This window comes from Aedes albopictus, chromosome 2 (genome assembly GCF_035046485.1).
Source record: "Aedes albopictus strain Foshan chromosome 2, AalbF5, whole genome shotgun sequence".
NCBI lineage: Eukaryota > Metazoa > Arthropoda > Insecta > Diptera > Culicidae > Aedes > Aedes albopictus.
Genome location: NC_085137.1, coordinates 352,262,271 through 352,279,408, shown reverse-complemented (window position 1 = coordinate 352,279,408; position 17,138 = coordinate 352,262,271). Strand labels below are relative to the sequence as shown.

Genomic DNA, 17,138 nt, shown 5'->3' with positions numbered 1-17,138 from the left:
CGTTGGAGTCAGCAGCTTGTAGATTATCTGACTGTAACCATCTCCATGGGAGCACTGCTCAAACAAATCCGGATCCAGGTTGCTGATGGCGGATGATTCCGTGGGAAATGACACTGACTGATAGTGGCTTAGGATGAAGAACTTTTCCGATCCGGAGAAAAAAAGAAGTTTTCCAAACAAAACATGGTTGCAAAACAAAAAAAAAAACACCGAAAGAAAAACGATACACATAACTTGGCAAATGGAGTGGGAGATGTCGCATCACGGCATCTCGAGAAGGCGTGGAAGTGAGATTCCGTGTCGGGCCAGCCGTGTACGTGAGTACAATCACGCTAGGCTAGAGGTTTCGTCGTCGTTGTCGTGTTCGTTCGTCGTTCTTCAGTTCGTGTTGTTGCAAAAAGTCAAAAAAAAAATATGGCAAGAACTTACCTCTTCCCTGAATCGTTTGACAATTTCTCCTTTTTTGCCAATTATACTTCCGACTTCCTGCAAGTGGTGAGAGAAGAAAAGAGAAGAGGAAAACGTGTTAGCGATAAGTACGTGTGGTGAAGAGAAAAACTTGTTGGAGCAGAGCAGAGCATAGCGAGGTCGTATAATAGCAGCAGGCAGTAGCAGTTACGACGACAACGTCGACGACGAGTTAGCCAATGATCAGATAATGATCACAACAAATCGTCCTGGCAATTGAATTTGATGGAGCCGGGGCGAGTTTGTTGGTGGCGCGTTTTTTTGTTTCGGCACGCTATGGTACTGGAGAGGAGGTTAATGTTGATTGAATCGGGCACGGTAAAACACAGACACACTCAATTAGGAACGATAAAAACTACATAGGGAGCGTGGGACCAACAAAAAACTTTGTGAAACTTATACATATTCCTACTTATTTCAAAATCATCTTCTAAAATCGCAGAACAAACGAAAGTTTTCCGGGTGTTGACACATATTTTGATTCGGCCCAGAAAAACCTGATTTTAAGTGACTTAGTTTCACCGTGTATATGTAGTTGGTGCACGAACGCAGTAAGAACATTAGACGTAACATGTTGCTCGTCACTTCGATACAAATAACCATCACATTTAGTTAATGAACCTACATGTTGCCTGTGGCGCTACGCATGATTAATTATATTGGATGGAGAGCGGAGAGGACGTGATGCACGCGGGATAACTATTCGGGGTATCATAGTTCAGAATACGAAATAAGTTGTCACAAGTTGTCACAATGAAGCCTGATATGGATATTGGATATTGGATAATAAATACACCACAATGCTGTCCTCCCGGTAATGGTGCAAATTAATTGTGTTCTGTTTTCTAGACCCTGTGAAAAATAATGCAACACCATATTGTATATTTAACAGAGTGGCCCAAAATAAGAACTTAAAACCCTCCAAAATGTATACGAACATACAAAAATTTCACCGAATGTAAAGTGAAAAGCGTCAGTATTGGGCGCCGAACATTTGGCATGCGATAATTGGCATAATCGCCATTTTTTTTACATGTATCCATCATTCCTAATGATTATTGTACAATTTATAAATTATGCTAAATGCTCTTATGCCAAACGACTTTATGCCAAATTGAGAAATAGATGTAAAAAAATGTCAAAAAATGTAAACCAGAAGCAAACCAGAAGATTCAAACCCGAAACTCCGTATTGGTAATCCCTCGCTTTTACCAACTAAAAACTGAGACATAGAACAAGTGTGACCAAGCCGATCTGGATTCGAAGTGCCAACCCAACTAGGTTCGTATTCCACATCTTTATCTTTCTTTCGACTTGAATTCCAATCTCGCGCAATTTCGCGATCTTACGGACAACGAGTGGCACTACGACTTTAGTTTGACTTTCTATTCCACGGAATCTTTACTTGTCTTTTTTTGCATACAAAACAAACGCACTTACTTTGTGTAATGAAAATCATTCAACTGGATTCTTTCTTCACACTACAATTCTGAAAACTAGACACTGTAAACAAATTGATAATAATTATATTAGAGTTAAAAGACAATTTAGAAAACTTGTTTTTTTAGAATGTAAACAATACTTCGTTGACACACTACAAAACACCGTTGATCAGAATGGGTACGAGAGAACAAATGGCTTCTCAAAATTGTGTGATTAGTTAATCTTGAACCCGTTTATTTTGATGCATGATTTCATGACTCTGCTTTATGATTTCATTACTCGGCGTTATGGTCCCATTAACTTAGTGTCATGATGTTAGATAAATAAAAACAGGAAGAGGTTTGACATAACTCCATGACCATGATTTTAGGGCTCAAGCATCCGTCATCATTTTTCGGTAATAGAAAAGCAGTTTTTTGTTTGTGCATCAAAACAATGGTCGTGGAAATGTATTCACTGTATTCCATTCCTCGAGTGGAATACATTGAATACATTTTCATGGCCATTGTTTTGATACATAAACAATAAACTTCTATTTTTATTTCCGAAAAATGATGACGGATGCTTGAGTCTAAATCGTCTTTAACGTCATTATTTCATGACTAGTAGTCATGATAACATGAAGCAGTATGTTTTATAATTTCATGATTATTAGTCATGGTTTCGGCAACAATTGGGTTGTTTAGTGAATAAAATATTGCTATTTTCTATAGCCTAATCGAAAGAGCTCATTTTTCTGAGTATAACGTGATTTTATTGGATTCCAATACCTTTGTTTTGATGGTTAAATTAACAAAACGATTTTAATTTTCGTGGATAGAATGACATTTCAATCGATAAAGTGACAGTTCGACCCGAACAAAAAATTTTCCCCATACAAACTTTAAATGCGTATTAAAAATAGTTCCCGGACTCCAAAAATTATGAAATTTTGGATTTCGAATAATTTTGGGGCGGAGAATCCGATTATGAAATAATCCGGATACCCCTAAAGAACCCAATTGGCCTTTATTCCGAAAATGCAATTCTATTCTATTTGTTTAAAATGCTTTTTTTCCTCGACAAACTTTTCCAGAAGATCATTTGTATTTTATTTGTAAGACATTCTTCTTCTTCTTCTTCTCTATGTCTCTACGACCCCACTGGGACTTGGCCTGCCTCGCTTCAACTTAGTGTTCTTTGAGCACTTCCGCAATGAGTACAATGATACACTATGCCCAGGGAGTCGAGAAAGTTGTCCCGACCGGAACGGGAATCGAACCCGCCGTCTCCGGATTGGCGATCCATAGCCTTAACCACTAGGCTAACTGGAGACCCCAAAGACATGCAAAGTGCCAATAGCAACAAAACCATGTTTGCTTGATTTTCATAGATTTTTAGCGTTCATAAAACGGAACTGGTACAAAATGACACCTGCCACCTTCATACGCCTTAACAACCAACAATCATGCGCACAACAAGTGCGAAAATATATGATTCAGCTTCCAGTCCATAATACTCTCATTATTGTCTAGGAATTCGTTAGAGACTAGACTGTACGTAATAGAAATTGTTATTTATATCTTGGTGGAAGCAGAGCCATGGTAGCTGATAACATTGACACAGCGTGTCACGTTAAATTGGCCTCCTAAAGTGAGGTTAAGTTTTGTGCAATCCCATTTCGTATTTTGGTGATTGAGCCGTTCCAGATAATCTTTTCTGTGGATAATCATCAAACTCCAATATTTCTGAATGAACCTTATTTGCGGGCAATTTGGAGGATTCATTGCATTTTCCACAAATTGGACATTTTTTTTGTCATGCCAGTGCAAGGTGTCCCGCACGTAGCGGCAGGTTGCCAAATCTGGCCAAAATCTGGCCTTTTATATGAGTGACGGAATTCGTTGTTGAAGAAATTTCTTCTGGTAAATTTTGATGTTCATATTTGCGATTGTGAAGAAAGGTAACGATCTCATACCACATCGGCAAATTACTTGCCAAACCAACACCTTTTTCCCAAAATTTTCGCAAAAAACGGTTTTTCCAAATTTGGAACACCCGTGCCATGCTTCACAGTGTAAACTGTGCCATTGAAAGTGCCTTGTAGCTCAGCAAAACAATACGGTTCATCATCCATGATGATGGGTTCTGTCACATTCGCCCGAAAACCATTCGCCCGAATTCCAAATGCCCGAATGACAACGCCCGAAGGTAACAAACGCCCGAAAGTCATCCACCCGAATAGACCATTCGCCCGAAAAGACCACTCGCCCGAAAATACCATTCATCCGAAAGACCACTCGCCCGAAAACCGTAATAATCATAATAATACTTTTCTGAAATCAATTAAGGCGTATTGCTTTCTTTGAACATAGTCTGATATAAGACTTATACTGTTATAAACATTTTCAGCAATATAGCTGTGGAAACATTTATTGGAATTGTCCCTTTTTTTGTTAATAGGCTTTTCTTTCTAGTTCTATCTTCAAGGAAATTAAATTCAATTTGATGTCATTTTACCAGAAATTCTCCCTTCTTTCAATCGTGGGCTGTTCTTTTAAGTTGTTATTTTATGGGGAACCTTGACGTTTTATTTTTCACAACTTCTGGATTCAATACATGGATTCAAAAGCACAGCTTATTCAAATAAGAATGCTGCATTCTCGCCATTTTGATGCTTTTTTCTGCATCCGTTAGCTCACACGTTTTAATTTTGAAGAACTATTGTTCGTTTTAACGAAACGTAGTTATTCCGAGTAGATCAGTTGTGAACACTATTAACTTAAAAGTGCTGACTACTCTGCGCTGAACTTTTGCGTTATCCTCTCGATCAACCATGCTATAACAATTATTGACCTATATTATGTAATATTTTCACAAGAAATTAGGCCTTCTTCAAAACATAGGCTGTTCTTCCAAACTAAGCTAATACGATTATTATTGGCACTAATCCAGCTGTTCTTGCGATTGGTCGGATACTAAGTACACCATGCGTCTGTCCTTAAACTTTCATCATGACAAACCAGAAAAAAAACTTGTTCAAAGAAATTGCATGGAATTGGCGGATGACTTTCGGGCGAATGGTCTTTCGGGCGAATGGTCTATTCGGGCGATTGGAATTCGGGCGTTTGTGATTCGGGCGAATGGTTTTCGGGCGAATGTGACAGAATCATGATGATGCACATGTTGTTTTTTTGCTCAAAACATCGTCGTACAGTTTCCGAGCCCGAGTTTTCACCAAATCTGACTAAATTTGACTGCGTTTCGGACATTTTTGTTTTCGGTAGATCTTCAGGGAATTACGCTTGTTTGTATGTTGAACCATACCTATAGTCGTTCTACACTTTTCAGAGCAATCTATAAAGGAAACCTCTTATTTTCCTTTAAAGATCTTACATATGGGTCATTCCATATGAGGTGACCGAGAAAAAGTGGTAACGTGTTATCGACCATCACGTAATTTGACCAAATTTTGTTGGAATGTTTGTTTAAATGGAGGAAGAAAAAATCCAAATTTTGGTGCCGATCGGATCACCCCTCCTCGGTCCGTGACAGCACCCCTCTTCTTTGCCAATACAAGAAAAATCCAAGTTTTCCCTTCCTTTTCTTAGTTTATAGCTTTGAAACTAAAACATATACACATTTGTTACCTTCGGCTTTTTTGAAGTATATTGTTGGAGGAATCCAGGAAAAATATTATTTTGTCGATACAGTGTTGCCAAATATGTTATTTTTCAATTTTAAAATTTAAAATCGATTTTTCGTCGAATGAGTATATTTTGATTTCAAAAATTTTGAATGCATCGTGTTTATCAGACATTTTCCAATCGAAAAAGCTTAACTCCCCGAGGTCTTTTGGTCCGTTCCTGAGATACAGCGTTTTCAAGCTTGAAACCCGTTTTTCTCTAATACCGTATGCGTGATAATGTTTGCACCATCGTAAAAATAAGGTACCCATATCACCTGTACACACAATGTTTTGGTTTTTATTGCATGCACGTAAGCTCTAACTCATATCACAGTAGGTTGCGGGTAAAAAAATCCGATTTCTTAAGTTTAAAATTTGCACCATGAAGGGGTGGCAGCGGTAGTTGGGACTTGTCCACGCGCAAATGTGGAAAAAGACATTTCAGGGGTGTTCAGGAGAACCGTAAAACAGTCTTAGACCTAAAAAAAGCAAAGGCAACTATTCCCGAAGGTGTTTCCTGGTCGTCCAAGGTTAACATGGATTAAGAAAGCTATAGCTGCCATCAAAAATACGATTTGGGTGAATTTAATGCGCTCAATGAGAAAAATGACAAAGAAACGCGAAATCAGCGACTTAACGGCATGGCATATCGAAAAGGAAAATAACGGTGGCCTTTATGATCCTTCGACCATAGAAAAAAACTTACATTATTACCAATGGCATCCAGGAGCTACGAGTAGCGCCATATAAGAAAGTTTTGAATTTGCCCGAACGCAACCTCCGTTTTTTTCGATTTCCGAAAAACTATCGATCCGTACCAAATTCCAAAATCAATAGTTATTATAACTTTTGTTTGTGTGTCAATGTCTACACCATTAGGCAATGTCAAAATAAAAAAATAAATTCAAAAATTGTTAATCTTGACGTTGACACTACCACGGATACTTTTCGACATTTGCGCGTGGACAAATCACGAGCTAGGTTGCCACTTAGTCATTATGCAAGTGTTAAACTAAGAAAATCAACACTTTTTATTCACAGCCTACTATGATATGAGTTATAGCTTAAATGCCTGCAAATAAAACCAATACATTGTCTTCACAAGTAAAACTGGAATTTTATTTAACGATGGTGCAAACATTATCACGCATACGGTAGGGTTTGGGACCATTTGGGCAGGAGCACCTATTTTGGGCACTTGCTGCTATAACTCAGTCAATTTCAAATCGATTGACTTGAATTTTGAAACATGACTAGCTACTGTGCCTAGCTGATCGTGTCTCAAAAATCAAGCCAATCGGTTCAAAATTGACTGAGTTACAGCAGCAAGTGCCCAAAATAGGTGCTCCTGCCCAAATGGTCCCAGACCCTATATAAAATTAGTCCAATTTACAAGTTTCGCTAAGAAAACATTATTCGATGCATTTCAAAGGTGATTTGGGCTTATTTAGACCAAGGAGAATAGAAAACTATGTGAAAATAATAATATGATAGTGTGGCCGCCAGTTTATCAATCATAGATTTATTAGAATGGATAACAATTAATTGCTAAAATTTAAAATTTATGTATTATACTCCTTATTTCAATTGAAATTCTACCTATGTAAACATTAAGGTTGACGAAAGTGTTGCCAGAAATTTCAATCTTATTGTAAAAATCTACATGAGAACTTTTGTATCAAATCAAATTATCAAGCAAGAATCATAAATTCTTTTTTTGCTGTTTCTCATCGTAATAGGCTGTTTTACCTCACGCAAGTCTGCCAGGAAAAGGCCTACTTTCCCACATCAAATTAGTAGTGCTGTTATGGTTCATTACAGCACTGATTTGCGTTGCGTAATGAACCATTACAGCACTGTTTTCAGTTTTGATCAACTTCTTGATACTTTCTGGATACAGGTTTGAAACATTTTGACAACTGCACGGTATAACCTGCTATGATCAGATTTTCTTAAACATGGTTATGAACAACATTGTGCGGCTTGATGAAGAAATTTTGTATAAAGCTATCCTCAAGTGGTAATTTATGAAATTGCAAAAAACGTTGTACGCAACTCGGTGCAGAACTCGATTTTTACAGCACTCGTCGTAATTATCCAACTCGGCAAGCCTCGTTGGACAAATGTACGACTCATGCTGTAAAAATTTTCATTCTGCACCTTGTTGCGTAAACTACTACAATTTTATTACTATTGGCAACACTGAACCTTGATAGTTTTAATTTGATGTAGAATTTTTTATTCTTCGAACAAACCTTTAATAGGGGCAGTGGTAAATTCAAATGTTCACTTAAATTTATTCATGGTTCAGAATTACGCTATTTGATTCCGACTGTTCTTGGTGTATTTTTAGGATGTTTTAGCTTTTCAGTCCGATTGTGAGATCGAAAATAACCTTATGTTTTCATACTCCGACGCTTCGTATAGAATCTTAAGAATGATCCGATACTGATCGAAACGTCGGAGTAAGAGAATATAAGTTGTTTTTGATCTCACAATCGGACTGAAAAACCAAAAAATCCTAACAATAAGTTCAGAATTATGAAAGCCCACATAAAGAACATTGGGAATCAAATAGCGTAATTCTGAACCATGAATAAATTTAAGTGAACATTTGAATTTATCACTGCCCTTATCAAAGGTTTGTTCGAAGAATAAAAAGTTGCACCCCAAACGACTTGATAGTTTTCGTTCAGTGTTGCCAATAGTAAATAAAATTGTAAAAAATGAATTTATGATTCTTGCTTGATAATTTGATTTGATACAAAAGTTCTCATGTAGATTTATACAATAAAATTAAAATGTCTGTTAACACTTTCATCAACCTTAATGTTTACATAGGTAGAATTTCAATTGAAATAAGGATTATAATACATAAGTTTTAAATATAAGCAATTTATTGTTATCCATTCTAATAAATCTATAGTAGATAAACTGGCAACACTGTCATATTATTATGTTTACATAGTTGTCTATTCTCCTTGGTCTAAATCAGCCAAAATCACCTATAAATTGCATCGAATAATGTTTTCTTAGTGAAACTTGTAAATTGGACTTATTTTATATATGTCAATTTCTTGATTTTGCTTTGGCTGACCAAGCCATGTGGGAAATTACACTGTTGAAAATGCTTTGACATCCATGTGCACAACAGAACACGTGCTCGATGAACAAATTGAGATTTGAAATTATGAAAAGAAATCCACGTACTCCGGTGAGACTCGAACTCACGACTCCCAATTCGCTAGACAGGCGCTTCTATTCCTTCAAGCTACGGAGTCACTCGACTATCTCCGTCGCCAGCAGGCCTAGAACTGAACTCGATTCCACAATCGCACATGGTTATCTTCTATTCACAATCCAAACCCCCTTCGGATGGGATTAGATGAACATCTAATACATTGTCTGTTGTGCACATGTATGTCCAAGCGAGAGAGGAAGTTATTTTTAATTGTCCGAAGCTCGAAGCCCGAAGCCCGAAGCTCTCGACAATTAAAAATAACTTCCTCTCTCGCTTTGACATACATGTGCACAACAGACAATGTGTTAGATGTTCATCTCATCCCATTCGAAGGGGGTTTGGATTGTGAAAAGAAGATAACCATGTGCGATTGTGGAATCGAGTTCAGTTCTAGGCCTGCTGGCGACGGAGATAGTCGAGTGACTCCGTAGCTTGAAGGAATAGAAGCGCCCGTCTAGCGAATTGGGAGTCGTGAGTTCGAGTCTCACCGGAGTACGTGGATTTCTTTTCATAATTTCAAATCTCAATTTGTTCATCGAGCACGTGTTCTGTTGTGCACATGGATGTCAAAGCATTTTCAACAGTGTTATTTTATATATTAGAGAAAAACGGTTTTCAAGCTTAAAAACGCTGTATCTCTGGAACGGCCAAAAAGACCTCGGGGAGTTAAGCTTTTTTGATTGGAAAATGTCTGATAAACACGATGGAATCAAAATTTTTGAAATCAAATAACTCATTCGACGAAAAATCGATTTTAATTTTAAAAATTGAAAAATAACATGTTTGGCAACACTGTATCGAAAAAATAATATTTTTCCTGGATTCGTCCAACAATTTTCTTCAGAAAAGCCGAAGGCCACAAATGTGTATATGTTATAGTTTCAAAGCTATAAATTAAGAAAAGGAAGGGAAAACTTAGATTTCTTGTATTGGCAAAGACGAGGGGTGCTGCCACGGGCCGAGGGGTGCACATTGGAGTAAATCACATCAAAACCTGATCATAAGTGGAAAAACTCAAAATGAAGTAATTGGGTTTTCCGTTGTGTTTTTGCTAAGTGTAGTTATCGTGTAATCGTTTGACAGCTAAGCAGTGTTCAAATGTTTTGTTTACGCTTATCAGAAGAGGTTAAGTGAAGCTGATGTTTAGCCGTTTTCTTTGATATGACTCACAGCGCGTGCTAGTTTTGACCGTACAAAGTGAATGAAATTGATAGTCAATCAATTCAACGATGCAGTTTGTTAAAGAAGGTTGATGTTGTTATTCTGTTAATTTGAAACCCAAACAAATTGACGTTGAATTTTCATATAATATATGAAAATATTGAAAAAAATATTCAATGGAATCCTTTACCGTACATTCAAAATGAAATAAGTTGATTTTCCGGCTGTTTCCGGGAAATCTGCGTTTAGTGCATGATAAAACTATTGTTCCTCTTTCGAATGCAGAAAGAAAACCTTCCGGATGTTTCCGATTTCAAAAGTTGCAACACTTTGAAGAAATCGTGATAATTATATTATTATATGATATTTTTGCCTTAAAACACTGTTTGGCCGTCTAAACGTATTTTTTGCTGAAAACTAGAATTCAACAGCTTTCAAGCAAAAAAAAAAGAAGTTTAAAATCGGTCAACTGGTTCAAAAGTTGTGATTTTTTGAAAAATTTTAGAATCGAAAAATTTTGACTTTTTCAATCACAGGGCTGTTACAAAAGTGTCGATTTGAAAACCGCAAAATCCGCGCCAAGCCATTTGAAATCCGCGCCAGTACAAAACATATGACTTTGATGACTCAAACTGATTAAAAGACAAAATTTTTAAAAGAAAATCAATTGATAAATTATTAAAATGATTTTTAATTACTTATCCATGGCTTTGTATAAGTACTTCTACTTCAAACAAGAGTTTAAACATGTTGCAAACAGGCTTGTTTCATTATTGCAATAATAGAATTTGGATCAATAATTCTTCGATTGCTTATCAGTCAGTGCCTAGTATTATACGAGAAAAAGGCAGCAGTTTGACGGAACTTTTGAAGTAATTTATAATCAAACTTATGGTAGTAATCCTGAAATCCTAAAAGATCATTTGAGAATTTTCAAAAACTTTCAGAGAAATTCAAGGATTACTTTTTGCAGAAACAAATGGAGTAATACTAGGGAAATTTTTTATTGAGTCACCACTAAATTTTATTCCTTAGGGCGATATTTATAAAATGTTCTGAACATTAAGGAAGAGGTACTTGATATAAATTCATTGGATCATTTATGATAAGAGTTTCTGGTCACACCACACCCTTGGATATTAGGATTGGATGGATATTTCAGCAAAATGTTCTTATTCTAAGGATTTCGAAAGCTTCAACATTTCTTTCAAGTATTTTGCAAAAAAAAAAAATCTACCAAGAAACCCTTTAATTTGTCTGCTTTAATAACTGTGCCCCTCACAACGCGCGCTCTGATCGGAAATCATAGTTTTAGCAAAACAAATTGTTTCGCAAGTAGTAATGACTGATTCAGGAATTCCGTCAATTTCGTCATTCTGAAACTCATCCATAATGAATCAAAAAAATCTTGCATATTTAAAAAATCGCTTAAAATTTCTAATGAATAAAATTCTATCCATAGTTTTTAGTTTTTTCCATGGAATTATCTAAGAATGCAATCATAAAAAGCTCCAGGACGTCTTACCTGTATCTTTATTATTTTGATTTCTTACGACACACACACAGTCTACCAAACCAATGATTTTTCTTAACAAGATTCTGTTAAAAAAAAAAAACTACAAAACTAAATGTTTCTCTAAAACTTCCGGTAGACATCTCTTTGCAAATTATATCAAAAAGATTTCAGAATCACCAAGAAACAACTATTTCAGAAATCTTGCCATTCTATCCAAAATTTTAGGCAAAAATTGATTTCGGGGTTAAGACAGAAAAAACTTCAATAGTTTGACTAAGATATTCAGAAGAAGATCTTCTCAGCTTAACAAATGCGTATAGGAAAGTGTACTTTAGCACTCTAAGCTAGGGACTGTTCCATAACACTAATTTAAAAACGCTCTTTTTCTGGATTCGTTGAGCTACTTGTCTAAATGTTTGATGTAAGTGCATTTGAAAATCATTTCCGCAAAATCCGCGCCGAAGTACGCAAAAACGCGCGAAATCCGCGCGAAACGCAAAAACCGCGAAAAACACAAAATCCGCGCCATCTGTAACAGCCCTGCAATCATAAAATTGGTCACCCTAATGACAAAATAAAAAAATACGAAAACTATGAAATACGTTTCATTACTAATTTGGGTTGCATTTGGGTTGCGAAAATGCGTCAAAATAATTTTGATCAGTTTTGATGTACTAGGTGCTCCACTGTGGGGTGATCCGATCGGCACCAAAATTTGGATTTTTTCTTCCTCCATTTAAACAAACATTCCAACAAAATTTGGTCAAAATCCGTGATGGTCGATAACACGTTTCCACTTTTTCTCGATCACTTCATATGGAATGACCCGTATGCATTTTGGATCCATTATGGATAGTTACTATATGGAGGAATAGTAGCTCAAGGCATTGTAACTCTATACTTCTATATTAATAGACATGCCATAACCCACATGGCAACAGAATAACAGTACACCGATGCATTGAACCAGAATTATACATTCAGGATTTCAGTTGATTCCTACCCATTTTCATAATTAGCTCATTTCCTAACTGAATACAACTGATGATGATTCTCGACAACACAGACGCTAATCTACCTTTCCCTACATCACTCCAATAGGTTTTGCAACACCGCCCAAACCCCAATGCTGATGCAAACGGTTGACTACGACAGTTGCGCGTGCCACCACTTTCACATTCTTCACTCACCCCCATTTCCCATAGACTTTCTTCGATCCACCCAGCCAACCAACCAGCAGAAGAGATCAACACAGGCAATTAAAATAATAGTTTCATGAAGCCAGTTGTTGATTCATTTATAACATTTCAACGTGTCGCGCGTTCTACCGGCGTTGTCGCGGCGACGGCGGCGGCGTCGAGAATCAGAAATCCGAAAGAGCTTGCCAGCTAGTCAGCCAGCCAGCCAGCAGCATCAGGATTGCACGATGCATCAGCAGAAGTCAGCCAGCCTGCAGTCCCCCAGTCCCAGTGGGGAAGGTCGGTGCAGTGATTTACGTTGTCTATTATTAATGGCTCATTACCGGCTCTGCTACTGTGCACGTCTTTCTTTGCGAATTATTCTGATGATTCTGAGATGAAACCGCGCCACGGTGGGAGGATGGGGGATGGGAATAAAATGGGTTGTTTGGGGTAAAATGATCTATCCTGGCCATGTTAGACAAATACGAATTATCTGATAACTGACGAATTTCGCGCCAACTCGACCAGTGGTTGGCAACACCCTCTCAGAATCGAATGAAACTTGGTGGGCATAAAGACTAGGTTTTTATAAGCAACTTTGCATACTTAAATTTTCGAAAATTTTCAAGAGTAACATTTGAAGAGGGCCTAACTTTTTTTCGAAGAATTTTTTAAAATCGATGTAACTCAAAAATGACAAGACCTATAGAAAAGTGTTGTATGGGGAACTTTTAGAGAATTGTCCAAGCTTTCATGAAAAAATATTTTAAAAATTCTAAATACATTTTTACACGCTAAAAAATATATTTTTAAAATTAAAAGTCAATTTACAGAAAATGCCCACTTTTTTATGTTTTGAAATTTTTTTTCCAAGAAAGTCAATATTGTTGCCTAACTTTCCTCCATACATCACAAGATGGGCACTTTTAAGAAAAAAAAGTTTTTCTAACAAAAACTTTTTCATGTTATTTTTTTTAGCGTATTGCGCATTAACTCGTACAGGATGTATCAAGAATCCTTATACCCATTTAATAACACTCAATGGGCATTACAACTTTGTTTAATTGGGTGCCTTCTTTTTTTTGGCGTTACATCCCAACTGGAATAGAACCTGTTTCTCAGCTTGTTTTGATATCTGAATGCTCAAAACAGCATTCTGTTTGCTGAAATTGTATTATTGTGTGCCTAGAACCAGGGAACTAACATCATTATTAGAAGCGAATGATAAAGAATCGGTTTTATTTCAACAATGGCTAACCACTGATCGATGCAATTTGGAAACTATTACTAAGACTATAGACGAGTTTGTTCCGTATTTTGTAGAAAAAGTTGATAAGCTTATAACTCATGATTTCATTTATAAAGAACAATCCTCATTTTTGCGGGATAAAAAAGAATCTCTTGATTGATTGATTTGTCTTTATTAGAGAGACTTTCAGCCCTTGGCTGGTTCGTCTCTGAAAAGAATCTCTTAAACAGGGTGAAGTATTAACAATTTGTGACTTTTCAGAAAATTATTCATTTATCATTCAAAATTCAGCTCAAGGTTACCATTGGAATAATTCTCAAGCTACCATTCACCCCTTTGAAGTGTACTACAGAAAAGAAAATAAGTTGGAAAACTTGAGCTTTATAATAATATCTGAAGTACTTACACACGATACAACAGTAGTTCAGTTATTTATATCAAAACTGCTGGATTTCATTAAACAATCGATTGATTTCTCAAAAATTACTTTCATGTCAGATGGAGCAGCAGATCATTATAAGAACAAAAAAAAATTTGCCAGTTTGTGCAGTTTTCGGTCCAATTAAGGATTGGAAGCAGAATGGCACTTCTTCGCAACTTCACATGGCAAAGGTCCATGTGACGCTGTTGGAGGTACTCTCAAGCGAATGGCAAAACGAGCAAGTCTTGCTCGAGATTATGGAAACACAATCACAACTCCTCGAGAACTGTATGACTGGGCAGTTAAACAGTCAGATATACATATAACAAAATTGAATTTCTGCTTTATTTCAAATGAACAATATGCAAAAATGACGGATGAACTTGAAGAACTATACACATACAGTCACGTAAAAACAATACCTGGTACACAAAAATTTCATTCATTCTGAAAATCAAATTGAAGCGAAGAAGTTTTCAAATTCAAAAGATAATCCAAAAAAGTTTACTTTGTTTCAGATAGACTAAAGATCTAATATTCAAAAAACGTTACAATAGAATGTATAAAAGAAGGATGTATATATTGTAGAAAATAAAATAATTAAATACACATATACATATGTACATATTTCATCAATACACAAGCGTTTTCATTGATATAAAACCCTAAAAGCAAATTTGTCTTGAGCCCTTTCCAATATCAAGCACGTTTTCAATGTCAAGCACGTTAAGATATTAAAAAAGTAGTTGAGCCCATTCAGTTTTAATGGATTGTCATTAGGATTCTGGATACATTACTGTACGAGTTAATGCACAACACGCAAAAATAAAAATAAAATGAAAAAGTTTTTTTTAGAATTTTTTTTTTCCTTAAAAGTGCCCATCTTGTGATGTATGGAGGAAAGTTAGGCAACTATATTGTCTTTCTTGGGAAAAAAAATTCAAAACATAAAAAAGTGGGCTTTTTCCGTAAATTGACTTTTAATTTTGAAAAGATATTTTTTAGCGTGTAAAACATTTTTTTATATTTTTTAAATATGTTTTCTTGAAAGCTTGGACAATTCCCTAAAAGTCCCCCATACATTACTTTTTTGTACAACTTATCATATTCGAGTTATATTTTTTGTGAAAAAAAACGGCTAATGCGCAACACGCTAAAAAAACTAACATGAAAAAGTTTTTGTTAGAAAAACTTTTTTTCCTTAAAAGTGCCCATCTTGTGATGTATGGAGGAAAGTTAGGCAACAATATTGACTTTCTTGGAAAAAAAATTTCAAAACATAAAAAAGTGGGCATTTTCTGTAAATTGACTTTTAATTTCAAAAATATATTTTTTAACGTGTAAAAATGTATTTAGAATTTTTAAAATATTTTTTCATGAAAGCTTGGACAATTCTCTAAATGTCCCCCATACATCACTTTTTTGTACATCTTATCATATTCGAGTTATTTTTTTGTGAAAAAAAACGGTTAAAAAACTTTGACTCTTTTTAAATGTTAGTCTAGGTTAATTTTGAAAAAACAAAATATGCAAAGTTGCTTGAAAAGGTAAAGTCTTGAAACCTACAAAATTTCATAACATTCTGAGGGGGTGCTGCCAACCCCGAAGACGAGTTGGTGCGAAATTCGTCAACTACCGCTTTTGCCTTGGAAACAGTCTTGTTAAATGTCAAAATTTTCAAAAACGCAAATTGCCCATTTCTCGTTTTAAAAGAAAAATGTTACTAATTAGTTTCACCAACCTATAACAATCCTAACATGATCACCGAAACACATATCGGTGGATATTCTCCCTGGTGTACGTGATATTCGCTATATTCACAGGTCAAAGTCACGTGAAATTCATGATATTTAACAGTACTTCTTCTAAGCAGAATGTCTTTAGTCTTTGGTTCGATCGGCAATAAACTAATAAAAACTAGGTAAGAAGTGTACACAATCTATTGAAGGCGAGCGAATGCATCATCAGTTCATACAATTTTAATTTACAGACAACAATAAGGGCATTCTAACCCAACTCTCACCTAAAAGTGAAGCAATGCAAAGTCCGTTCGACTGTTTACTCATCGTCGTCGTCGTCGTACTCACAGTCGCAAGCTTCAAACCCCTGAATTGAGTGAGCACATGACAACTGAGCCTATTCGTCTTGCGCCGCCGTCGGTTTCCCGGCGACGGCGTTTGTTCTGTTGCCCAATGTGGATGAATCTGATTTTTCGGATGATTGTCGCATCACCTCGCGTCGGCGAAGCTGTCATACTGCATGCCCTTTTCCGAAAGATTCTGATTCAAAGAGTTAGCGCAGAGCGGTGAGGTGTGGAACACAAAGAACGTGTACATTTCAATTTTAACTTTTCATGGTACTAGATGGCTGGCTGACTGGCTGGCTGGTAGACGACATTCGGAGATGATAGTGTGTGCTCTTGATTTGCTTGAGCAATTTGAGGAATGTTTGAGGTGGGGGCATGTGACAACCAACCGAAAAAGGCGAGACGATGATGTTCTCTCTGCCTTCGCTCTGAGTGGTGTTCACGTATGAAATGAAAGTTTTCGTTGATCTTTGTTATTAGACTTTTTGAGTTGATTTTGTGCCACCACAAAATGAGTGATAGCAGAAGCGGAGGTTTTCAGCTGTTGCCAAGGTTCATGCACACTGTTGACATTTGGAATAGAAACGTTGAAGTTCGTTTGAATGAGGTTTGAACAGAAATGTGAAGCAGTTGTTTGTGCTGCTGCGTTCAAGATACCCAAAATAAAGAGATTTTCTACTGCACTACTATTCTATGGCTGCACCC

At 36.4% G+C, this 17,138-nt stretch overlaps 1 protein-coding gene across 19 annotated transcripts in view; it reads right to left on the bottom strand.

Annotated features, from left to right (window-relative positions):
• LOC109419413 (poly(rC)-binding protein 3) overlaps window positions 1-17,138 on the bottom strand; it is an 885,090-nt gene that overhangs the window by 173,481 nt on the left and 694,471 nt on the right. For all 19 annotated transcript variants that reach the window (XM_062852706.1, XM_029866280.2, XM_062852707.1 and 16 more), the window contains one exon: window positions 430-486. In XM_062852706.1, coding sequence (XP_062708690.1) covers window positions 430-486 — 57 coding nt within the window. The remainder of the gene's footprint in view (window positions 1-429; window positions 487-17,138) is intronic.